This window comes from Phocoena phocoena, chromosome 14, assembly GCF_963924675.1.
Source record: "Phocoena phocoena chromosome 14, mPhoPho1.1, whole genome shotgun sequence".
Lineage (NCBI taxonomy): Eukaryota > Metazoa > Chordata > Mammalia > Artiodactyla > Phocoenidae > Phocoena > Phocoena phocoena.
Genome location: NC_089232.1, coordinates 27,182,854 through 27,208,524, shown reverse-complemented (window position 1 = coordinate 27,208,524; position 25,671 = coordinate 27,182,854). Strand labels below are relative to the sequence as shown.

The following is a 25,671-nucleotide window of genomic DNA, read 5'->3' as shown; positions in this document are numbered from 1 at the left end:
GGTCTCATCACCAGAAATTTCTGAGCTGAAATCCTCTCTAGTTTCCAGGATCAGTCACTTTCTAATTTCTCCCTTCTCAAGTTCAGAGTCTTGTCAGTTTAGTCCCTTCCCTAACCACAACATCTATTAAGGTGACACAGCAAAGTGATGAAAGTCTAGACGGTCTGGTTTTCATCCTGGGTTTCTGCCCGCTACTTACTGTGTGGCATTAGACAAGCTATTCAACCCCTCTGGGCCTCAGTTTCCCCCCAAAAAGGTGAATATTATGAACATTACCTACCTATAGGGTTGCCATTATGAGGATTAAGTGAGTTAATATTTGCTAAGCACTTAGAATATTACTTGTTACAGTCTAAGCACTACAGTTGTGCTTGTTAATAATAATAAATGCAATTCCAAGCGTATAACTTACTCAACTTTCTGTCATAACTTTGAAGTGTTGGTCTCTCTGTTGGCCAGCGTTGCAGGTAAATGAGTCGAGGCATGGGCTGAGGCATTGCTACCAGTGCGTGGTGTGTTCCCAGAACTAGGAACAGCCGTGTGAAATAGGTAGTGGTTCTACTTGGAGACGGGGCAGACTGGAAAATGACAGCCCTGGAGGTGTGTCCATAGGTTTGCTGTCAGAGCTGCTGCCTGCTGAAGCACTGATGCCGGCCTAAGCTGTAAATGGGGCGGGGGGGGCGCTGGGGGAAAACAGGGGCAGAATGGAAAGGGAAAACAGGGGAAGAACGGAAAAAGATAGCCTAGGGAGGAGGTGTGGTGTCCATAGCTTCGGGGTCAGAGGTGCTGCCTGCTGCAGCACCGATGCCACCCGAAGCCGTAGACGGGGGGCTGGGGAAAAGAGGGGCAGAATGGAAAGGGAAAACGGGGGCAGAGCGGAAAACGAAAGCCCGGGAAGGAGGTGTGGTGTCCATGGGTTCGGGGTCAGAGGTGCTGCCTGCTGCAGCACCAGTGACACCCGAAGCCGTAGACGGGGTGCTGGGGAAAAGAGGGGCAGAATGGAAAGGGAAAACGGGGGCAGAGCGGAAAACGAAAGCCCGGGAAGGAGGTGTGGTGTCCATGGGTTCGGGGTCAGAGGTGCTGCCTGCTGCAGCACCAGTGACACCCGAAGCCGTAGACGGGGTGCTGGGGAAAAGAGGGGCAGAATGGAAAGGGAAAACAGGGGCAGAACGGAAAACGGAAGACCGGGAAGAAGGTGTGGTGTCCATCGCTTTGGGGTGAGATGGGCTGCCTGTCTGATCTGAGAAAAGCGAGCGAAAGTGGGAGAGCTTCTCCCTAGCTGCTAACTCTTCTCAAGGTCTAGCACGCACTGAACACTGGCCGGCTCAGCCTGGGTCTTGCCATTGCATTGTACGTGTCACAGAGCAAGGGCGGGCGGGTCAGGGGGTGGGCTGGGGGCCCCACCCAGGCCCAGCCCCTGGAGAAACCCGGCCCGAGGGCAAAGAGCCCGAGCCCTTCTGGACTTTCTAGCGGCTGGGACTTGTCGCTGTGGGTGGCAGGTGTTTGGCACCGGATGGGCCACCATGCGGAGACTGTTGGGGACTGTGGAAGCCTTCTCCTCCAGAGCTCACCCTGCCTGGGCACCGGCTCTGCAGACCCCTCAGCCCTGGGTATGTATCGGCCAGCCCTTCCCCGCAACGGGGCCCAGAGGCCAGAGCCTGCCCAGAGCTGAGGGCAGGAGGCACCCAGAGCTTGCCAGGCTGTGGCCCGCCTCCTCCGTGGACCTCCCCAGCTCGTCCGCGAGCCCTGGAGACAGGAGCAGGAGCGCCTTCTCCAGGGCTGCTGAGCTGCCAGCATCACCATGAGCCAGGCGGTGAAGGGTTTCTGAGCAGGGGATGCAGAGCCCTGACCCGACTGGATGCTGCACCCCACGATGTCCCTTCCTGGCAGGTAGGTTCTGTCTTCACTTGTTTTTCGAAATTTGGTAAAAGAACATTTAAACCTTCGACTGTTCTTCAGGGTGTGCAGATGGTAGTGGCTTAGCCGGGATTCGAAGCAAGCCTGTGTGATTCCAGAGCTCGTGCTGTGGACTCTGGTGCCTCCTTATCATATATGCTTCGTGTGTTACTTTTTCTTTTGTTTCTTGAAGTCCTTATGATACTTAGCCCTAAGTGCCATACCTGTAATGAACACGTACACTGCCCTGTAGGAGGTGTTCTTTTGTTCAACGCGTGAATTGGTCATCCACCACACTGGGTTCTAATCTCAGAAGATAGGTCAGGGACCACCAGTTGTCAGCATAGCACCATCCCACATTTCTAATTGAGGCTTGCAGCCTAGATTTTTCCCTTTGGTCTAGTTTGAAGGATCCAGGTATGTAAAGCTTATATTCTAGATAAATCAGGGGCTATCCTGAAAGGAATTCATCAGTGAATTATTCTGTATGGATTAGAAGCCAGTTTCTCTGGCCTTCCTGGAGTATATCCAGTAAGGCATCTCATTCATGTCTAGAAAGCAAATATATCGTTTATTGCAACTTCAGCATGGAGCGATGTATTGGTTTAAAATAAAGTACGAGCAACACAGTTTGGTCATTGTGAGTATGCCGGCTGGGTCCACTCTTTACTACACATATGTAACTCTAGAGCTTCTTATGCCCCATAGAGGAGACATACTCTTGTGTGTCTAGGACAAGGGAAACGTGTGTTGTTATTCAGGAGCTGGAAGCTACAGCATGACAGGAAAGAATTGAAAAATCCTGGTCTTGGTCTACACGTCACTTTACCTTGTTCGAATCTTGTTTCTTTGGCTTGCTTCATTGGAGCATTTTCTCTCTCCTGGGACTGACATTGTGTGTTATATATCAGGCATGTAACATGTAGAAGTTTCAGAACCCAGGATCATATAGATCAGTAAAAATTTATATATTTTTGTTTAAAATCTATTTAAAATCACACTGGGCATAATTCATACATTCCAAAAGTAGTTTGACCCTCTGCTCATGAGATTCTTTTTATGGTATGTCGAAGCAAATTTGGACTTCCATCCCCAATAAACTTTGAGGTTGGAGGACACAAAAGCTTTTGCTCAGACCTAAATTCTGTCTGAAAAAAAAGGGTAACTATTATAAGCCCTTTCTAACCTCTCCAGGAGCAGAAATGATTTACAGCTATGGCATTGAACCATAATTTCTTGATCTCATTTGAGAAGAGTTCAGTAAGAAACAGTGTCTTGATTTTTGTTTGTTGGTTCCCTGTGTTCTTGTCTTGCGTACCAACAATCCACTGTAATACATGAGTGAGTATGGCAGCAGGCTGAGTGTTCCCTGGAGCTCATTAAATGAACGTTTTTTCCTAAAATGACTTTTGTCTCCTTGTTTTCAGCCCCTCTTCTTTCCTCTGTCCTTTACTATAAGCAGGGCTCAGCAAAAGCTGACTGGCTTTGTGCAGACCCTACTTAGGGTAGTCTTTTCTTCATTATTTTATTCATGGCCCCTCCATTTCATTGTTTGCCTTCTCGAAATGTGTTGAAATCTTTCTGTGGTTGATGACTTCCACAATGTCTTGGCTTTTATTGGTTGATTGATTTTGGTATTTCTACAGTTTTATTTAAACATGGTTTCAGGGGGACCAGAAAGTAAATATATTTCCTAGTCTGCCATCTTGAGCTGAAAATCCCTGTGGATTTTAGCATCCAATGTTCCCTTGGGTAAAAAACCCAACCTTGGCATTAATAGATGTACACACACGATTTCAGCTTTTCTTGAGCAATCACTAAGGGTTTAATATGCGGTCACTTCTAATGGGAAAATAGTAACTATCTCATGGCGTTGATTTGAGGATTAACTTAGATAATGGACAAGAAAATGCTTTGTAAGGTTTTAAAATCTATAAAAAATGTTTTTTGTTATTATTTGATTTGTTGCTGTTTCAGCTTTAGTTGACAGTTGTTTGTGACCTTGCTTATGTGAGAAAATGCCTTCTGGTTTATTGTTTTGTAAGCCAGATTATATTTTTCAATAGCTCAATGGAAATGGCATCATTTGTGAAGTTGAAGGGTGAAGGCATAAATGTTTCTTGACATTTGAATCAACTGTTGGTCTTCTGGGGCTTGTCCTTATTCTCCTGCAGTCTCTAATCAACATGGCATCCAGAGAGATCCTGTTAAAACATAAGTCAGATCATGTCACTCCAGTCTCTTCAATGGCTTCTTCACAGGAAAAGCAAAGTCCTCAAAGTGCCTCCACAGCCCTAGAGATCTGGGCCTCTGTTTCCTCTCTGACTGTTTCCTTCTCCTCTCCACTTTGCTCCCTCTGTTTTCCACACACTGACATCCTTTCTGCTCCTTGGATACTCCAAGCCCACTCTTGCCTCATTGCCTTTCCATCTGACTGTTCCCTCTGCTTGTACTATTCACTTCCCAGATATGCACCTTGCTCCCTCTCACAACCTTAGGTTCCCTCTTAAATTTTATCTTCCCCAGAAAGCCCTCAGTGATCACTTAGTTTCAGATCGCAGCCCCCTCCTACCAGCTAACAATCTCCATCCCCCTTCCCTGCTTGCTGTTTTTCTCCAGCACTTACCTGATATACTAGTTATTCTACCCATTTATTCAATTTTTATTTACGTACTTACACTTACGATTTTATATTTGCTTCTTTACTTTTGTCTCTCCCCTCAGCTCGAGAGAGGCTATATTCATCTGTGTTAATCACTGCTGTGTTTCCTGAACATGCCTAGAAAACATACTGAAGAAGGGTGCCTGAAATTTGGTAAGGGAGCCATCAATTTTCTTGGCTGAATGAAGAAATACGTTCATAAATTAATGAACACATCTCTGGGGTTTCTGAATTAAGGACTAATGAATGGGAAGAGGAAGGCAAATGGTTGGGACAGGGTACTGCAAGAAGTAGTATTTGGAGTACTCTGATAGCTGTCCTAATAGATAACATTTTGTTCATTTAAATAGTTTTAACGAGAGAGCTGGGAACTAGGGACACACAGCATCGAGGTTTTATAATGCATTCTGTAGAGTTCTTTTCAAGTGTGTTCAAATATCATTGAAAATATATGCGTGCATATAAACCTCTGTTACTTTATTTAGTGCTTTACAAGAGCCCCTCAAGGAAGGGGTAGTAGCAACTATCAGTATCCTTCCTTTATGATGAGCTTAGTTTATTCAAAATTACATCCTAATTTATTTGTAACTGTGAAACTAGACGTAGTTATTTAGTAGACCCTCCCTAGAAACCTATGACGTTAATGAAACCAACAGAAATGTGTTCAGCTTCCAGTGATACACACACTACAGACTCAATTATGTGTCATCCATTTTAATGAAGGGAAGAAGTGATTTAACAAACACAGAGCAAACAAACAGAATGAAGTTTTGTCCTCCATTAATATTAGTAATGGATAAAGTGGGCTCCAACGCCTTCAAGGTAGCTTGAGAGCCATCATCTCTGTGTGATGGGAAGGGGGATGCTCGGCCAGGATGTCTTTCCGTGTGACTGAGAAAACTTTCCATAATATATAATGATGCTTACTGAAACGGATGTGGGGCATTTGGGTAATTAGGAATCCGTTAGCATATTTTTCCGGAAGCCTTGACTACAAAACGAAGATAGTAGATTTGGACACTTGCAGCTCTGCAGAAGTTGTTTGGGTATTCATCTTTATGCCGAATGAAGTAAGCTTATTTCATCTCTGCAGCTTCCCATATACCATTTTCCCACCTCTGTTTTGTGTTTGGAAAGACTTTTAGAAATTCAAACTCAAGTTAAAAAGTGAGTGACGGGCTTCCCTGGTGGCTCAGTGGTTGAGAGTCCGCCTGGCGACGCAGGGGACACGGGTTCGTGCTCCGGTCCGGGAAGATCCCACATGCCGCGGAGCGGCTAGGCCCGTGAGCCATGACCGCTGAGCCTGCGCTCCACGACGGGAGAGGCCACAGCAGTGAGAGGCCCGTGTACCGCAAAAAAAAAAAAAAAAAGAAAGAAAAGAAAAGAAAAGAAAGTGAGTGACAACTTAAATGATATATGGAATATTTTGCTGACTTACAAGAGCATGCAGAATTAAATATGACCCAGTTGAAATGTTAATTTTATTTTAATGTGTATATTGGGGTGGAGTCTTAAAGGTGCCAGAAAACAAGCATTCACCCATCCTGTTTGGAACTGCAGCACACACGCACCTTCAGTTACCAGTTCTGTTCATTCCACAGAATCATCTTGGGAAAACGTACTGTTTTCTGTGTACCTGGTATATATCTTAATTAGTTTGAAGAATTTCCCAAATAACCTGTTAATATGTAGTTCTCCAATTCCAGTCTTGCCACGTCCTGTACCAGTGACACAGCAGATAGGAGTTTTATTTCTCTTTCTTTCTCCGGGTTGTGGAGAACCCAACGAAAGAACAATGGAATGGCATCAAAGAGATCAGGGTTCTTGACTCAGGTTTACCGTAAAATAATAGTGTCCTCTTGGGAAAATTATAGTTATTCTAGGCCCCTTTCCTTTTCTTTACTTTGACAGAGCTGCACTAGATGACCCCAAGTAACACTGCGCTCTTTGCAGTAGTAGCTTAGACGTTATTGGTTTTCTGAAACAAATGAAGACAGTGACACAGGAAACTGTGCAACATCTCTGTAACTGTGTTTTCTTAGAGTTGCCTCCATTTTTCAGATGATGAGATGGCTGAGCACAGAAGTAGGTGTTTTGACCAGAGGTTCCAGAGTAGATGGAACTGAACCACAAGTTTCCTTCATTCCTGAAGCTCTCTTAGCCGAAACATAGGCTTCTGAATACTAAGCTGTAAAGCATATTATCAGTATGCTTTAAAAGAAGCGGTTCTTCTAGGATTTCTAATGAATAGCAGGCGGTTTTGAAATTCTTAGAAGATCATCGAATTTTGTGAGATTTACAGCTCTATTTTCCTGTCGAGCAAGTTGTATCAGTGCCAGACAATCATCTGAGCTTCTGGATGCTTCTCTGAACCTCTTGAATTTTTCTTCTTGCTATCTGAAATTCATGCCAGATAAGCCTTTTTGTAGAGGGCGTGTACAGACTTGTCTATTTTCATATAAGAAAGCGATGCAGTGAGCCAGGTCGGGGGTTAAGCCCTCATTCTCAGAGTGGTATTGAGCTCCTGGTGAAATATAATCCTCCTTTCCTCAGAATAGAAAAGCAGTTATCTCAAGTTTTTAATGCCATTAACTATTTATACATTTATGTATAATACATATATTTATTGTACCTACGAGGTGTGCTCTCTTTGGGAAGTACAAAGCTGTTTGAGACGTAAGTTGTTCTTTTTTTTGTTTTCCCACAAATACTGTGACCCTTTGAGCAGGAAGGTCTATGTTTTACTAACATCTAGAACAAGCAGCTAACACGGTGTCTAAGATGTAGTCAATAAATATGAAATAGGTAAATGAACACATTTTTAAGGAAGGGCCAAGACATGAACAAATAGAAAATTTTCATTTTCAGTCACAAAGCCACAACAGACATAAAAATGATACAGACAACAAGTGCTACGGTCATTCAAAGAAGGCATAGAATTGATACAACAAGGATCTCCTCTATGGCACAGGGAACTGTACTCAATATTTTGTAGTAACTTACAAGGGAAAAGAATCTGAAAACGGAATCACTGTGCCGTACACCTGAAACGGACACGACATTGTAAATCAACTATATTTCAATTAACAAACAGACAACAGCAACAACAAAAAACCAAAGAGGTCACAGAAGTTCTTATGAGATTCCAGAAGAGAAGAGAAGCCAAATGAGGACGGGGAGAGGCAGCTTTTGAATCAGTTCAGAGGAGAAGTCACAGAGGAACTAGTCATTTGATCTGAACTTGAGATTAAGATTAAGATGAATTAATCTGAATTAATTAAGATTGCAACACAGGGATATTACAGATGAAGGTAATCACATAAACTTACTATACTGAAACTTGCAGAGGTTATGAGTGTTGTTCAAGATCCCAAAGCAAGTGCATTGTGGAATCAGAATTTTAAGTGAGGCCTAATGAACTAAAAACAAACAGACACAGAAACAAGCCCTTCCTGTGACACCACGTTGCCTTTGAAGTCGTTTTTTTTTTTTGGTGGGTTGGCAGAAACTGGTTCCAGTGTTTCTTGCAGGAATGACTGGCCATAGGACTGGGCGTCGTAGCTTCCTGCCAGGCGGCCGAAGGTCGCAGGCAGGTGGGTCACTGGGACACAGGCGGAGGGGCTCCTGCCCGCCCCCCTGGCCGCTCAGTGCCCCTGCCCCAGAGCGGGGGTGGGGGCCTCAAAGCAGCCTTGTCTGAGTCCCCTGCCACTAGAGAGAGTATTGGCCCAACACTTGTAGAAAACGGGGACCTTGCTGGCAGTTCAGTGGAGGGACACAAATAAATCTTTGCCGACTTTCTGCTGAAGCTCACGAGGGTTCACTCCTAAGCCTCTTACAAGGTCAGCTGCCGAGGCTGCGAGAGATGAGTCGGGGCTCTCCCTCCACCACGGGGAGATCGCTGGTTAAAGCGCTCACGAGGGAGTGGACCGCGTGTCCGCACCGACACGCATGGGCAGACCTCGTCGATGCCTTCTGTCCGGGGTATGAAGCCCTCTCCTGCCTCTTCCAGGCTCTCTAGAAAGCATGTGCAGAGCCTCCCACTCCACCCTCGGACTCCGTGGGCCACAGCTGGAGGGACCAGCCAAGGAACCGTGGCAGGAAGAGGCCAGAGGGCAGCGGGCCTCGGCCGGAGCCCGTCAGTCGGTCCCCATTCAACCACCACCAGACGATCCTCTTGACCTGGGCAGTAGCCGCCAACCGACCGCTAAGGTGAGCCCGGCGCGCGCTTGGCTACCTGGCATGGCTGGGATCCCCAGGATCTCCCGGCAGAGGCGGGCATTCTCCTGGGCCGGGTCCGCGGGCGTCTGCGTGTGCAGGGCCTGAACCACCTTGGCCAGGACGATCTGGCACAGGTTGAAGAGGCCTGGGGGGCGGGAGGAAGGAGACGGGGGGGGCTGGCACCGTGTCCAGGCCGCGCTTTCCAGCCGGGCAGACCGGAAGCCCCCTTCCCTTCCCTCGGTCCGGCCGCATCTGGGTTGGCCTCCCGGGACTTGATGAGATTGTCCAGCAGCTCCTGAGGGACGGTGCTGCCCGTGCCTCACCAAGACTGGCAGCAGCGCCAGGGCCTCACAGGGCACGGCGCCCCCGGCCCCAGAGCCTTCCCTCTGGTTCTCATCACCGGCTGTCACCAGACTTGCATGCAACGTTCTTTTCTCTTCTCTCGTCTTCTTTACGTCCCTCAGCCACGCAATGCGGTGAAGCCCTGACGCTCGCTGCCACGTCGATACACCCTGAGAACACGATGCTCAGCGAGAGAAGTCATACACAGAAGGACACACAGGGCGTGACCCCACTGAGGAGAAACGTCCAAGCAGGTAGATCCACAGAGTCAGCGAGTGGGTTCCTGGTTGTCAGGGGCTGGCGAGGGGACGGAGTGATAGCTAAGGGCGTGAGGGACATTTTCGGGCTGATGGAAATGGTCCGAAGCAGTAGTGACGTCTGTACAGCTCAGTAAACTGTCCCCACACGCCCCGGTGCAGCCTGTGAGAGCATCGCTCTCAGGATGAAGGGCTGACCACAGGAAGACTGAACGAGCGGTGGGTCCTGGGCCCAGACGCTCAGCTGGCGCCCCCCACGTGGGGAAGTCACTGGGACTCGCTGAGCCTCCACGGAGACTGGCAGCAGCCCCCGAGCTCACAGGGCACTGCGCCCCCGGCCCCAGAGCCTTCCCTCTGGTTCTCATCACCGGCTGTCGGCAGACTTGCAGGCAACGTTCCTTTCTTTTCTTTTGTCTTTTTTTAAAGGCAACTCTTGAGTACGTGTATTGAACATGCAGGGAACCAGCCCTGACTCCTTGATCTGGGTCTTCCAGCCTCTAGAGCCTCGAGGACATCCATTTCCGTTATTTACGCGCCCAGTGCCTGGGGTTTGATGATGGAAGCCGACACCGAGGGCGTCACCACGTGCGGGGTGATGTCAGTGAAAGAATCCCGTGGCGAGGGCCTGCCTGAGGACCACGCATGCCCGGGCCCTCCCCGCCCCCTGCCTGCAGCCCTGCGCCTGGGAGCGGAGCTGGTGCATCGCGTGCCCGACGTCGTGGAAGTTGGTCTCCCGCTCATCATGCCACAGCAGTGCGGGCAGGTTGGGCGTAGGCTTGGTGAAGTTGGCCACCATGGCCGCGATGGCGATCTGGCAGCTCCCATCGTGCTGTAGGCAGCCCGGCTGCAGGCCGAAGCAGGCCGCGTGCCCGGACTTCCCCACCCTGCGGAGGGACGTGGATGGGGCCCCGCTTCCACAGAGGAGCCCCGGCCCACGGCCGACAGGTTCCCCCACGCACGCACCGAGGATAGAGGTCAGGTAGAACTTGCCGATGGATGACCTTGCCCGAGGCCGCGTCCCAGACGGTTCAGAGCCTCACGTCTTCTTCGTGACACGTGCTGGTGCCCTCCTCCAGGTCGAAGGTCAGCCCCAGCAGCTCCTGGGAGATGCCCAGCAGCCCGCGTGTGACCGCCTGCGTGGGGAAAGACTCGTTGAGCAGGTACTGGTCCACGTGGTAGCGCGTCTCCTCCCCCTGGTTCATGTAGTAGCGCAGGTCCCAGGCGTTGATGGGGCCGTCAAAGTGCAGGCCCCGCCTCTGGCACTCGGCCTGCTTTAGCTCCAGGATCACGGCCGCTCCTGCTCCCCGAGGGGCTTCAGCTTCTGGGCCAGCTCACCTGCGGGCGGAGGGGAGAGGCTCGGCTACGTCCCTGGGGCGGCCCCCCAGCCACCCCCGACCCCGCGCCCCTCGAGGCAGAATGAAGGGTCTGCGAAGGGGACCCCCAAGGGCTGACACAGTGGGGTCTCAGGCAGCACCACGTCCGGTCAAGGTCCGCCCGACCCCGTCCCCACTGGGACTCAGGGGGAGGCGGTGTTACCTAGGACAGCGGCCACCACCTGGCTGGTCTTGTCCGTGTTCATCTCCAGCACGGAGTCGGCATGCGTGCGGAACCCCAGCAGGCGGGACTTCAGGGCCTGCAGCCTCACCAGCTCCCTGAGGATCACGCAGTTCTCCTGGAACCCAGAGACGGAAGGCGCTGGGGACCGAGGGCCACGCCCTCCCCACGGGCCCCGGGCCAGGTCTCTGCAGGCGGGCAGGGCTCCCAGGCCACTGGCGGGCACAGCCAATCCTCCCCCTCCCTCCTCCTCCTGGCCCGGATTTCTAGACACTTTGGTGCTGTCCTAACACGTGGTCTTTCTTAACACAGGTCCTTTTGGAAGCAGAAACGGCATGAACGTGATGGGCTCTAAGGCCAAGGGCAGGAAGAAATGCGGCCAGGCTCTCCAGGAGCCACCAAGGGGCCTCCCCGGGCTCAACAAGACCAACACGGCTGCCGTGCAGACAGTAGCTCAACCCCACGGCGCCCGAACACCCAGCCCCTGGACGGTGAGACACCTGTTGCTGCAGGTGGCCCGTGGCTCACGGATGAGGCCCGGCCCCAGGCGTACGCCACCTTCTCGGGGGCCACCTCTCCGGTCTGCAGTGGGGTTCTCCTGGGAGCCCCCAGTCACCACAGGACCAGCGTGGCCTGTCTGTAGCCCAAGAAGGTGGGGACACAAGACCGTCCCCCGGGCCCCCCGCATCACCCGCGAGGCCGAGCGAGCACCAGTGGTGTCTGCGGGGAAGATGAAGGGCTCACGCACAGCCCCCATCTACAGAAGCACAGACTGCAGCCACGTGCGCTGTGGAACAAACACAAGTGTCCGTGCAGGACCCGATGTCTGAATGTCAAGGCCATGCCCGGGCCACAGTGAGAAGGTGCATCCCCCATGCAAGCCACAGAGAGGGGATGGGGGGGCCATCTGCGATTCTGAGCTCCTCGGGCATCACCCCAGAGGGAGAGGGAGAGGGAGAGAGGTAGACAGAAGTACAGAGGGAGAGAAAGAGAGAGGGAGGGAGAGACGTCTCTCCCTTCCCTGGGGGTTCTCTAGTGCAGCCAAGGCTGAAAACCACTGCATTTTGGGAGATGGGTCCTCGTGGAAGAGTTAAATAGTCGCTCATGGCATTATCGACACATACTAAAAAGGCCCCAAATCTTGGGGAGTCAGGGAGAGGAGTGTCGGCTGCCTCGTAAACGAGGAGAGATTGGGCATCAGAGGAGGTGCCTGTGCAGCCTGCGCCCAGGGCCCCGCAGACTTCATCTCCCAGCGGTGGTCCTGGGCTGGAAGGCAGCGGGGAGGTCAGGCTGTCCAAGCATCGACGTTGACTTCAGGGCTGATCTAAAAGGCGCCTGGTGTTTGTTGAAGCAGAAAAAAGAGAAAGCAGTAGGGAGAGGATGGGAGTGGGAGTGGGAGGGGGAGGGAGCCCCCCTCCTCAGCACTTCTACCGCTCTCCCTCTCTCTCTCCCTTTCTCCCTCTCTCCCTCTACCTCGCTGCCTCTCCCTCTCCCTCTCCCTCCATCTCTCCCTCTATCTCTCCCTCTGCCCCTCTCGCTCCCTCTCTCCCTGTCCCTCTTTCCTTGTCCCTCTCTCTCTCTCCCTCCCTCTTTCCCTCCCCCTCTCCCTCTCCCTCTCCCCCTTTCCTTTTCCCTCTCTCTCTCTCCCTCTTTCCCTCCCCCTCTCCCTCTCCCCCTTTCCCTCTCCCTCTCCCCTTCTCCCTCTCTCCCTTCCTCTCTCCCTGTCCCTCTTTCCTTGTCCCTCTCTCTCTCTCTCTCCCTCTTTCCCTCCCCCTCTCCCTCTCCCTCCACCTCCTTCCCTCTCTGGAGAGGGAAGGAGGTGGAGGTGGAGGGAGAGGGAGAGAGAGATGAAGAGGAAGGGGGGGGAGGGAGAGAGGGTGGAGAGGGAGAGGGAGAGACGTCCAGACGTCCAGCTGGAACTGGAACTGCAGATGGGGCCAAACACCACCAGGGTGGCCACACATGTCCAGCTGCCGCCCCAGCCCCCTGAGTCTGGTCACCAGGGCTCTGAGTGTTTGCTCCAGGGACCTGGGGTTCACCCTGTCACCCTGGAGGTCGGGCCTAGACAGCATGGCCCCGGGCTGGACACATAGCGGGAAAAGCATCCCCGCAGGCCAGCTTGTGCGAGCCGATTCAGCTGCCAGATTCTAGAGGCCCGGGATCACCCTGTGGCCCATGAAACCCAGGAGCCAGGAGGGTCTTGCATCGAGATTCCTGTCTGTTGGACTGTAACGTTTATGTAAGGAATCTTGGAAACAGTGGTAACAAGACTGAATTCAAACGAGCTTTAGGATATTATGGACCACTCCGAAGTGTGTGGGTTGCTAAAAACCCTCCCGGCTTCGCTCTTGTTGAAAATGAAGATTCCCCGAGATGCAGCGGTTGCTGTCTGAGAAGTAGACGGGCGAACACTCTGTGGCTGCCGAGTAAGAGTGGACCTGTCGAATGGGGAAAGGAGAAGTCGAAATCGTGGCTGCCTTCTTCTTGGGGGTCGTCGCCCTCGAGATGATTATCGGAGGAGGAGTCCTCCCCCTCGCCACAGATCTCCAAGACGGAGAAGCTTCTCCCGCAGCCGGAGCAGGTCCCTTTAGTAGATATAGGAGAAGAGAGAGATCACTGTCCCAGGAGAGAAACCGCAAGCCGTCCCGATCTTTCTCTAGGTCTCCTAGACGATCCAGGTCAAATGAAAGGAAATAGCAGACCACTTTGCAAGAGGAGTGGTGCACAGGAAATACCTTCATTTGACAGGAGTATGTACAGAAAAGTCAAGTTTCGTTTGAGACTTCCGAAGCTTGATGCACTTTTTAAATGTTTTAGCTGTTCCTGTTTGTCTGTTTCTTGGGACAGTGACACATAAAGGTGTCCTCTGTGGTTTGAAATGGGTCATATGAGGCATGTAATATGAAGAATTGTTTCTTTACAATGCTCTCTTAAGCAGAATTGAATTTGCTTTGAATTTTTGGTCTTGCCTAGACTGATAATAAAACTCTAACTCCTGCCCACCTAAAGTGTGATGTTTATTATCATGGAAACAACACTGGCAAACATTGAAAAGACTTTCTGTAGCTGGGATATGGTATGCAGCTGTAGTTAAGCAAGCAGTCTTTAAAAGGTGCTGTGAACACAAGCCAGCAGGTAGAAATGAAAGCCACACCCTTACCCTAGATTAGAGGTTTAAGAATTCCACTAGTCTTCACACTGGACAAGAGGTTGTCCAGTGAGTTTAGAATCTAAGAAGTTTCAAGGAAGTTAGTTTACCTTTGAGTTAGGTCATAAGTCCCCTCTGTGAGTGCTGTACATGAATACATAGCTCTTTGTAATGTTTTTTGGAAGTTGAGATTATCAAGATACCAATGTCCTGCCAGATTAAGAGTGTATTGTGGAGCTGAACTTTGAGGTACTGTGCAATTCTTTTTTTCATGCTGTCATTTGTAATGTTTTGTGAGACTCCTTGTGATTAAAGTTCTGGTTCCAAAAGCAACAAAGCAAAAAAAAAAGGATCCACCTGCCAATGCAGGGGACACGGGTTTGAGCCCTGGTCCGGGAAGATCCCATGTGCCGCAGATCAACTAAGCCCGTGGGCCACAGCTATTGAGCCTGCGCTCTAGATCCTGGGAGCCACAACTACTGAGCCCCCATACCACAACTACAGAAGCCCGCACATCTAGAGCCCCTGCTCGCCGCAACTAGAGAAAGCCCGTGTGCAGCAGTGAAGACCCAACACAAGAACCAGGAAATCACAGAATAAATGAGAAAAGACAATAAACCTACACCAGCACTGAGATAAAACATCAAATGAAATTATCAGACAGGGGTTTTAAATAAGCTGTCACATAAATGCTTCAATTAGCAATTATGTGTTCCTTGACGGAAAGGGGAAAAGTAGAACATGTGAACAAAGAACTAGAAGTTATACAAATAAAAACAAATGAGAACAGTAGAACTGAAAAATACAACAATCAAAAAACTTTGCTCAAGAGTAGAGTGGCGATTACAAAGCACAGAATCATGAACTTAGAAGAGATCAATACAGTGTACCAAATGTACAGAGAAAAATAGGCTGAGGGGTAGAGATGGGAGAAAGAACAGGATCTCAAGAACCTGTAAACAGTAACACAAGCACTAACATTCATATCATCAAAGTTCCAGAATGAAAAAAGAGAGCACGTAGGACTGACAAAGTATTCAGAGAAATAATGACTAAAACGTTCCCAGTTTTTTAGAAGACATATGTACACACTCAAGAATCTGAGCAAATCCAGAGAGGAAAAACACAAAGGTATCCTTGTCAAGACGCGTCATAATTAAACTTCTGAAAAGTAGAGACAAAACAAATCTCGAATGTGGACAGGCAGAAACGATGCGTCACTTATTGAGAAACCAATTCCAATGACAGCATATTTCTTGTCTAAAATTATGGAGTCAGAAGCATTGACATAACATTTTTCAAGTAGGAAGAGAAAAGAACTCTCAGCCACAAATTCACACTTTTTATATCCACTTTCTTGTTTGACTTATATTCATGGACTACTAACTCATCTTTCTATATCCGGGCCTGCCATCACACTTCTCCAAAAATCTAGTCACAGTATTTCCAGAGTGATCTTTCTGAAAAAGAAACAAATTTTTCTTATAAAAATACCTGATTGTGTTATGAAACTTTTCTCTCTTCTAAGTTACCAGGTAAAATCCTTCAACGGATTCCCATCTTCCTTGGAGTAAAATCTCACATCCAAACTCTCTTTGTCCTTTTGGGCTGCTGTAAGATTATACTGCAGGTTGGGTAGCTCATAAACAACAGGAATTTTTTTTCCTCACGGTTCCAGAGGCTGCAAGTTCAAGAATAGGGTGCCAGTATGGTCAGATGAGCACCCTCTTCTGAATGACAGACATCTCATTGTATCCTCACATGGCAGGAGAGCTTAGGGAGCTCTGTGGGGTCTCTTTTATAAGAGCACTAATAACATAATCATTTCCCGAAGGCCCCACCTACTAATACTATCAGCTACGGAAATTCAGATTTCGACGTATGAATTTGGAGGGGAACACAAAGACTAGACCATAGCACTTACTATACATACATGGACCATGCATGATCTGGTTTCTACCACGTTCTCCATTGTCTTCTTTTCCTACACGCCAGTGAGCATTTCTGTTTTTTTTTTTGTTGTTGTTGTTGTTTTTTTGCGGTACGCGGGTCTCTCACTGTTGTGGCCTCTCCCGTTGCGGAGCACAGGCTCCGGACGCGCAGGCTCAGTGTCCATGGCTCACGGGTCCTAGCCGCTCCGCGGCATGTGGGATCTTCCCGGACCGGGACACGAACCCGTGTCCCCTGCATCGGCAGGCGGACTCTCAACCACTGCGCCACCAGGGAAGCCCCAGTGAGCATTTCTTATACTGATTATGAATGGAACTCCTTTCTGGACTGATCCTTCACCATACGTTTTCTGGCAACTGTGAATTTATCTTCTCTTTTCCTCAAAACTTCACCCTTCCTTCATGTTACATATCCATTTCAGTTGCCTTCTACAGGAAGCCCTACTGATATCGCCCATATACTACTGTCCACAGCATGAATTAAGGTCTTACCGTGTCTTCCTATAGCACTCTGTAAAATCTGTTACGGTAACTATGGATTTTCTTATTTGAGTGTCACAATACATTGAATTCTAGGTGGCACTATAATGATTTTAGTAACAGTAACACTGGTGCCTAGTTTCACCCATGACATACTTTAGGTGTTCAATAAATGTGTGTTGAATGAGTGAATGAATGAATGGTCAATTTGAAATCTTAATCATGTTACTTTTCAAAAATCTGTTAAAAGATACCACGGTTTTCCAGAAGATTAGGGAGTTAGGACCTTAAACTTGATTTAACAGAGGAAATTTTTACTCATACATCATGCTTAAATACCTCAAAGTAAAACCATAAACCCAGGAATTTAAGGTTATCCATTTGGACTTTCAAGCCAATAATTAAGGTCTCCTGCCCCGACTGTATTAGATGGTTTCGATGCTCCACTCATATCTCCCCAGCACTCATCATCCAGTATATGCTGATGGAATCATGCTGCCACCTGCAATTATCCACCTTAGGGCAGGCCAGAAGTGTACAGGAGTTAATGTATCTGGGTGTAGCTTTCAACCAAGGACAGAGGGGACCGGAAGATAAGTACTTCAAGTTTCTCACCGATTCTTGGGATAACTCTGAGACATGTTCTGTAGAGTTTCACAGAACTCGCCTGAAGTACTGGCAGCAGTTCCCTGCAGGAGTAATTTTTATTCGGTAATGCACCTCTGTTGGCTTCCTTCCATGCCTCCATTCTCAATTCCCACTCCTCTTCTGAGTTTTCTGGAAGCACCTCCCAGATGAGCAGTTGGCATTCAAATTATTGCCTCAGGTTCTGCTTCTAGGGGAACTCAATTGATAGCCTCCTAACAACCCAGTTCTCCTTACAGAGCCGTCACTGGTACAAGTACCAAGGCACGGCACATTACGTATCACTCCTCCTAAATCCTAATATTTTTAAACAGATAGGAAAGAGCATGACCTTGAAGAGAAAAAGAGTTTATATGAGGATGGCCAATGGATAAAGGGAAGGAGAGACAGTGCCATTTGTTTTCCATTAATGATAGTGTGAAATGTATGGGCAGGTGGTCTAACAGGTGTGACAATAATTTGAGGAGCCTGCTCCCTTGGTTACAGAAGACTGCTATTGTTCTTATTATGGAACCACAACCTCATGACTTTATTGTTTCACTTGATGTAACCTTCTCTTTACCTTTAAATCTTTCTACATCACTGAATTGCAGCCAATAGATTTATTTTCTCCCTATGGCTCCATCACAGAAAAAGACACACATGTGCACACACACGCACACGCACACACACACACACACAGAGTTTTGTGTATGCCAGTGCTAAAAAAGACTAGCTCATGGTGCATGTATGCAATGGATATTGTACATTACAGGTCTCTGTGAAATAGTCTTCTGCAGGTTCCTATGTTTATTTTATGAATAATTAACTTTAGTAAAGTTAATTTCCTGAAGATCTTGTTGAAGACTGAAGAAAGGAAGTAAATTGTAAAGAAAAAGACTTCGAAACTTGCCCTTTTTGCCCTCTCTTTGTGTCTTAATGAACAAAGGATAACTGGGCCTTTTTTGAAGCCTTTGCTTGAGTTGAAGACACAAAATGCAACGTGTACTCTTATCCTAATATGTTCAGTTTATGAGTACACAAACTTATAAACCATGAATTTCCCTAAAGTTATTATGCCATTTAGAAGATGTTTGCTTGGACGTTTACTTAAAACCAAACAATTGAGGTCTATATGTCCAAATAATTTCCTTCTCTCTTGCTGTCTCCATTTCAGTTTCCTGAGTTTCTGGGAAGGCCTGGTTTCCCCAAAGGAACGATTTCTGGTAGAAGTCTGAAGGTCTGACGCAAGAAAAAAAATCCAGTACAGCCAATGAATTGAGGACAAGAAGGTTTCCGATCAGGTAGGAACATTTAATCTCATACATTACGATCACCTTAAGTAAGCTGTGCTGATAGCTGGATATGATTTAACTGCTTGGAAAAAGATGCATGTATATTATATAACCTACCCCACAAGGAAGCTGTTCTCAATTCTCTTAGAGGTTGTGGTGTTTATCAGAGAGTGCCTTGGGGGAAAATGAATACAATAACAGTATGATGTCTTTTTGTGTTTTTTTTTTTTAATTTTTAGCTCATTGTTGCCAAGTACACTTGGTGACCTTGGTGCCTGTGGTTTAATCCCAGGAGGTTAGACATGTGGAACAGCACATTAACCCTCTTTAGTATTTTCTCCCAAGACAAATCATTTTTATAGGTTGTCTCCATGGTCTTCTAGTTGCTTATCAAAATTAAGCATCAAGTCTTCTAAGTGAGCAATAGCCCCAGTCAGTGTGAGGAAATCAGCTTGGTTCTTATTGGGGCACAGCTTCTTGGCCTTGGCACAAAGTGAGTTCACATAGGGACTTAGAAGGAGGAGAATGGGGCATGCGAAAGGGGAGTTCTGTGTTCTCATTTACCTATGCATGTTGAAACTCCACTAACAGCTTTATTTTCATTAGCAATTTGTGATAAAAACTTAGGGTAAAGGGAATAATGAAGCTGTCCCATTATATGGCAGGACAAAAGATAGTAGTGACATCAAAATCAGGGCCTATCCATCTCGTTTGCAGTTATATACTGAGTGTTTAGCATAGCATTTGACCCTTCATCAGTATTCAATAAGAAGATGCGTGTTGAATGACTTAGGGATGAATTAATGAATGAAGAAAGTGAATATGGTAGAAAATGTGTTTTATCCTTGTATTTTCGTGTGTTGACTTCTGTATTTCAAGACCCAGCACTGTGACTGACACATAGAATATAAGCAATAAAATTTGTTGAAAGAATGAATGAGTCCCCACTATTCTAAGAATAATTTTAAGACCAACACAGACCCCATATCTGCCAGAGGTATCCAGAGGTGAAAGCCTGGATCTCAGCTAGTGGTAGAGCTGACAGAATTGATCTAGTTTGAATAATTTACAGCTCATCCCATTACATTTAGGCATAGTACCTACATGAGCCATACAATTAAATGTTGACTGAAAAACAACGCACAACCTAGAAGTTGAGAATTATGTTTTACGTGGAGGACATACTGAGGGACATACTGAAATCAGGAGACAGCCCCTCAGATAGCTCTGAGGGACTGTTCTGAAGAGCTAAGGGAGGGCACAGGGTATTTAGAGGTTCTTGCAAAAAAACAAACAAAGAGGTAGTTGGAACATCAAAAGATTACTGTTAATTAAAGAAACTAGACATCTTAAGTTAATAAATGTAGCACTTTTCTATATCTGGTGAGATGCAAGAATCTGGTCTCCTGGAAATGATTCCCTTGATTTGCACTTTAATTATCTAGGGCCAGTATCCTGTTTTCTCCATCCTGAATCCCCTCAGGGTGCGGCTTTGGGTGTGGCTTCAGTGGCTGATGGCTTGATGGCTATAACATCCTGTGTTACTGTTAAGGCTGGCTACATTCTTTCTCCACATAAATGACTTGAATATGGATCGTAAATCTGTTGATTTGCAAAACGTAATTCTTGGAGCATTTTTATAAGGACAAAGTTAAGGGCGATTTCAGAATCACTAGCGGCTAAAATTGCTAGTTATACTTTTCCACTGGTAGGTAGTAATCTGCTGTTGCTGTCTTCGGTATTCCCAAGGGATAACAAAAGCCATTTAATTCAAGAAAGAAATGTAAAATTTAGCACAATGCAGCTTCCACAAAACCAAACACACAAACACACACCCAACTCTCGCAGATATGAAGTAGTCATCTAAAATAGAATCCTGGAACTAATTGCAAAACAAGAGCAAATGTACTCATATTGGATAATTTTATTCTTTTATTAATGTTTGATACATATATGTATTTATTATTAAAATTCAAAGTTGCTCTATGGAGAAATAGTTTTGTACCAATAGTGTCTTTGTATGTGTTTATCAATAATGTATGAGATTGCCTCCTAAGCTCCTTTTCCTTTGTTGGGGGGGGAGGGGGTGTGTCACGCTACGTCAAGGTCGGGAGTCGAACCCGCCACCACTGGCCCTGAGAGGTTTTGCCGGGTCCCCACTTCGGGCCGGTGGGTGTGGCCAGGGGCAGCCGATGACGTGCGTACGTGCGTGCGTACGTGCGTGCGTGCGTGGGAGCGTGCGTGCGTGGGAGCGTGCGTGCGTGGGAGCGTGCGAGTCCACTGGGCGGATCACGCGTGCCGGGAGTGTTTCAGCCCGGCCCCCGGCTCATTGTGGTCGCCTCAGGCCGGCCCGAGTTCGCAGCAGCGCTGGAGGCCCCGGGCCTGTGACCACAAAGAGGGAGCCGGGGGCCGGACGGGAGCGCGGCGGCGGCAGCTGAGGCCCAGGCCAGGCCCCCTCCCCGCAGCCTCCCGCCTGCCCCGCCCCCGCCGGCGGCGCCGCGCCCCTCCCCCAACCGCCAGACGAGCGCGGCGCGCGAAGACCTGGGGGAGAAGCTGCCCCTGAGGCTGGAGTCGCTCTTGGGGACCGAGCCCGCCTTCTACCCGTGGCCGCTGCCGGTCTACGTAAGTGCCGTCCGTCCCCTCCTTCCGGACCCCCGCTCCTGTTCCCCCACGGCGCGCGCTGAGCCCACTGAGAAACGGAGCGACTCGAGTCGCCAGACCCTCTTTGGAGCCCCCCTTCCCGCCCCGCCGTGGTTCTCCGCGGCAGTTTCCAGCCCCCGCGCGCAGGGTGGGCAGAGGGGAGCCGGCGCCGGCCGGCGGTCACAGACTCGGCCGCGGGGACCCCGCGCTTCCGAGGGGCGCCGGAGCCGGTCTGCGGTTGGCTCTGCAGGGCTGGGGACCCCGGTCCCCCCGGGCCTGGAATGTCGGCGGGCTTGCCCTTCTGTACTTTAGGATTTGACCTGTAGGGTTTCTTTTTCCTGGTAGTTTATTCTTAGCGCTGTCCACGTGCTTAGTTTTAAAAATTTTTTTTTTATTTTTCAGGGCACCCTTTCCTCCGTCTCTCCAGTTTTTTTGTGTTTCTGTTTTGTTTTGTTTTAGTTAGGCACTTTGTCCCTCTGATCTTGAGTGGGTGGGCTGGCAGGACACTTGGAGAGGAGGCGTTCTGTCCCCTGATCTTGAGTGGCCTTTGGAAAATGACAGGCCAGACGGAAATTGACACAGGCGTCCGGTGATTCCAGAAATGCAGGGTGTCCGGCTAGGTGGGCGCCCGGCCTCTCGTCCCCCGTGGCGGCGTGGTGCGCGTGTTCCTTGTCTCAGGGTTTACGCTTGGGCCCCGCAGCCCACCTTCTGGAGGGAAAGCGCAGCGGGCGCCTTGGGCCGGCGCCTTTGGGGCGCCCTTTCGTGCGCTCGGCTTGCGGGGCCCCGGCCTCCAGGCGACCCGGCGGGGAAGCCCGTGTTAGCCGGCCCTCGCGCGGGCTCCGTGTGTGTCAGTTTGTGGAAAGTGTGTCGCGGCCGGGGTCGGGGTCGGGACGCTGGGACCACCTGGGAGCCGATGTAGAGGGATATGATTTCCATTTTCAAGGCGCATTCATCCTATGCAGGGAGACAGCCTAACATAAAATTTGCCTAACAAAAAATATATTAACAGGTGGAAAGACTATCTCCCAGTTGAACAGCGGATGCCTGGGACTCGTTTCATTGCTTTCAAAGTTCCTTTAAAAAAGGTGAGCAAGGGGGAAGGGTGAGTTTTGACAGGGCGAGAGAGAGTCATGGACATATACACACTAACAAATGTAGTAAGGTAGATAGCTAGGGGGAAGCAGCCGCAAGGCACAGGGATATTAGCTCGGTGCTTTGTGACAGCCTGGAGGGGTGGGATTGGGAGAGTGGGAGGGAGGGAGACGCAAGAGGGAAGACATATGGGAACATATGTATATGTATAGCTGATTCACTTTGTTATAAAGCAGAAACGAACACACCATTGTAAAGCAGTTGTACCCCAATAAAGATGTTTAAAAAAAAAAAAAGTGAGCAAAAGTTAATACCGTATTCTTCCAGAAATCTGAATTCACCATATAGAGCCCTGGCTCTCAACCCCGTCGTACTCCATTTTCCCTTTTGATAGCAAATACTTTTTAATACCTCTTTTACTATCCAGAAATGGGATTCATAGACAAATACAACCAACTTTTGTACTTAATTAAAACACAATAAAACCCAATGCAATGCCCTAACTATAAATAAAGAATGAAGTAATTTATAAGAAAGTAATATGTATCTCAGTATGTAAATGTTTGGGGATGACTCTTACTAGAAATAAAGAAATAGGCGGTTACTTGTACCATGAATGCAATAAACTATGGACTTTGATTGATAACGATGTGTCAGTGTTGGTTCATGAATTCTAACGAATGAAGCAGACTGGTATGGCATGTTGATAATGGGGAAGGCTGTGTGGGATGAAGGAGAGAGGGTATAAGTGGGAACTGTGTACATTTTGCTCAGTTTTGCTGTGGATCTCAAACTGCTCTAAAACTAGTCTACTAATTAAGAAAAAAAGTGTGTGTTGCTGACACTTGAATAACCAAAGAGATCAATGGAACAGGGTACAGGTATAAGCCAAATACATGAAAGAATATTTAGCAGTGAAAGCCATCCTTCCTATATGTAGATATTCCAGAAGTATTTATTTCTGTGTCTATTTTCAGGCACTCTGCTTGGAGCTGGCAGTACCCTGGTAGGCAAAATTGATGTGGTCCCTGCCTTCTGGGAGTTTAGAGTCAGGTTAGGAGACCAACATGAAATAAACAAACATAGAAATAACTATATAGAAGTGAGCTTATTTTCTTCCGTCTAATCTCTCTGGAAGAAAGGATTGTAATATCGCTTGTAAACTGCAGAGGAGGAAACTTTACTTTGAATCTCATATGTTAGCATCACAGGGTTTGAATAAATGGATAGTATAGTAAAGGATTTTAAACATATGTTCTTCCTTATTTTATTCTTTCTGACAGAGTTTTGAAAAGAATCTTGCTCCAGAAGAACGTTTCTCCCCCTTGGATCTTTTAACAAAATCCAAGGACAGAATGAAGAACTTGGGCTGATGATTGACTTTGACCAAATACTCGCCGCTATTACAAGCCAGAGGTAGATGGAAACCGTAATTGAAAATGACCTTCTTTCTGATACTGTAATAATTCATAGTAGTTCAGTAGTTATCATCTTACGCTAAGGTGAATCCTGGCCTTCTCTCGTGGGTTCAAAAAGGGAAGCTAGTGGTTTCCTTAAATACACATTTGTAATTGCTGTTTCGGAATGAGATTAAAGATACGAATTGAACTATAGTATTTGGCAGTAGGCTCTAGATATGCTCAAGAAATTCTATAAGCTTCCATGTTGTATATTTTGAAAATGAAGTAAACTTTTAGTAGTTACAGTAGTATCCTAAAAAGAGAGAAAGGTATGTCCATTATGTCTTTAGCACTTATTTTAAGCAGTTGCCTGAGCATGTTTAAGCATCACTGTAAAAGACAATTGTTCTCTAAGTTTTATGCTTCCTTTTCCTAATGCCTTCTGATATAGTACAGAAACCCATCTATTCTCTTGGCCCATGTAGGACATTCCAGTGCAAAAGAATTCTCCTTCTTCTGACCTGTTCCATGGCCTTGGGAGACAGTAACACCTAATGTCTTTTAATATTTGTAGAGCAGTTTGCCATTTAGAAAGTTCTTTCATATCCATTGACTTATTAGTTAATCTTCACAGCAATCCTTTGCTCTTGAAGTGGAAGTAGTACTGATATCTCCTACTGAGTGCTTACCCTGCACTAAGCTCAGAGGATAGACAACTACAATTACTAATTTTACAGACGATGAAACTGACTCTCGGAAAAGGAAGAATTGAAATTTCAGCTCTGTTATTCCTTTTTTCTTATTGTGGTAAAATATAGAGAAATCATATTTATTTTAACCATTTATAAATATGCAGTTCAGTGGCATTAAGTACAGTCACAGTGTTGTGTAACCATCACCGCTGTCTATAACCAAAACGTTTTCATCATCCTCAACAAAAACTCTGTAACCATCAAACAGTAACAGCCCCTTTTCCCTCCCACCAACCCTTGGTAACCTCTATTCTATTTTCTGTCTCTGTGGATTGGCCTATTCTAGGTACCTCGTGTAAGTGGAATCTGCAGTATTTGTCCTTCTGTGTCTGGCTTATTGCCCTAAACATCGTGTTTTCAAGGTTCATCCATGTTATATAGCACGTAACGAAATGCCATTTCTTTTTTGGCTTAGAAAATCTCATTGTGTGTACATAGACCATAGTTTGTTATTCGACGGTTGATTGACACTTGGTTGTTTTCCACCTTGTAGGTATTGTGAATCACGCTGCTGTGGTCATTGGTGTACAGATATTTGTTCAAATCCCTGCTTTCAGTTCTGTTAGATGTGCAGCGTAGGTAGTAGCAGAGTTGTTGGATCGTACGGTAGCTCTGTGCTTAACCTTTGAGAAAGTGCCAAACTGTTTTCTACAGCGTCGTCTTGTTTTTAAACAATGATCACAGATTTTAAGCATGTACAAAAGTATAAAGATACTGTGAGTGTTCCTTGTATACCCATGAACTCATCCAGCTTTCTTATTTACCAACTGATGGCTGTCATGTTTTATCTATACCCCCACCTGTTTCACCCCATTCCATATTATCTTGAAGCAGCTCCGAGACAACATGTAATTACACCTGTACGTTTTTGGTACGTGCATTTAAAATATAGGACTTTTATTCCTTAATATCATTTTTTAATATTAAATACCCAGGGAGTGCTCAAATTTGCAGTTGTCTCCTAAACGTCATAGAAAATTGTCTATATAAGAATTTTGAATTAGATCCAAATAAGGTCCACACTTTGCCGTGGATTGTTAGGTCTCTGAAGTCTTGTTTAATCTATAGGTTCTCCCTCCATGTCTCTCTCACTTTTTTTTTCCTCCTTGAATTTTGTTTTTAAAGAAACCAGGTAATTTGTCCCATCTAGATGTCGATGATTACATTCCATGTGTTGGTAACATATTCTTCAGTCCTTTTATTTCCTGTAAATTGGTAGTTGATCTGAATGAAGCTTGCATGTTTTGTTTTGGCAAGACAGTTTCATGGGTGATGATGTGTTCTTCCATGGAGACGTATATAGTTGTGTCTTTCTGTGGTATTAGCAGTCACTGATGATTCATACCTACATCCATTAATTCA

General features: G+C 47.3%; 1 protein-coding gene and 1 pseudogene across 1 annotated transcript; one reads left to right on the top strand and one right to left on the bottom strand.

Moving 5' to 3' along the window:
- Nucleotides 1–1,071: 1,071 nt before the first annotated feature.
- On the bottom strand, nt 1,072–11,266 carry LOC136133547 (thimet oligopeptidase-like). Its single transcript, XM_065890807.1, is given in 10 exon segments — nt 1,072–1,125; nt 1,697–1,824; nt 8,028–8,159; nt 8,793–8,926; nt 9,034–9,094; nt 10,048–10,259; nt 10,339–10,666; nt 10,669–10,710; nt 10,912–11,047; nt 11,240–11,266. Coding segments are annotated over 10 exon segments (1,254 nt in total).
- On the top strand, nt 11,265–13,626 carry LOC136133546 (serine/arginine-rich splicing factor 3 pseudogene; annotated as a pseudogene).
- Nucleotides 13,627–25,671: the final 12,045 nt, after the last annotated feature.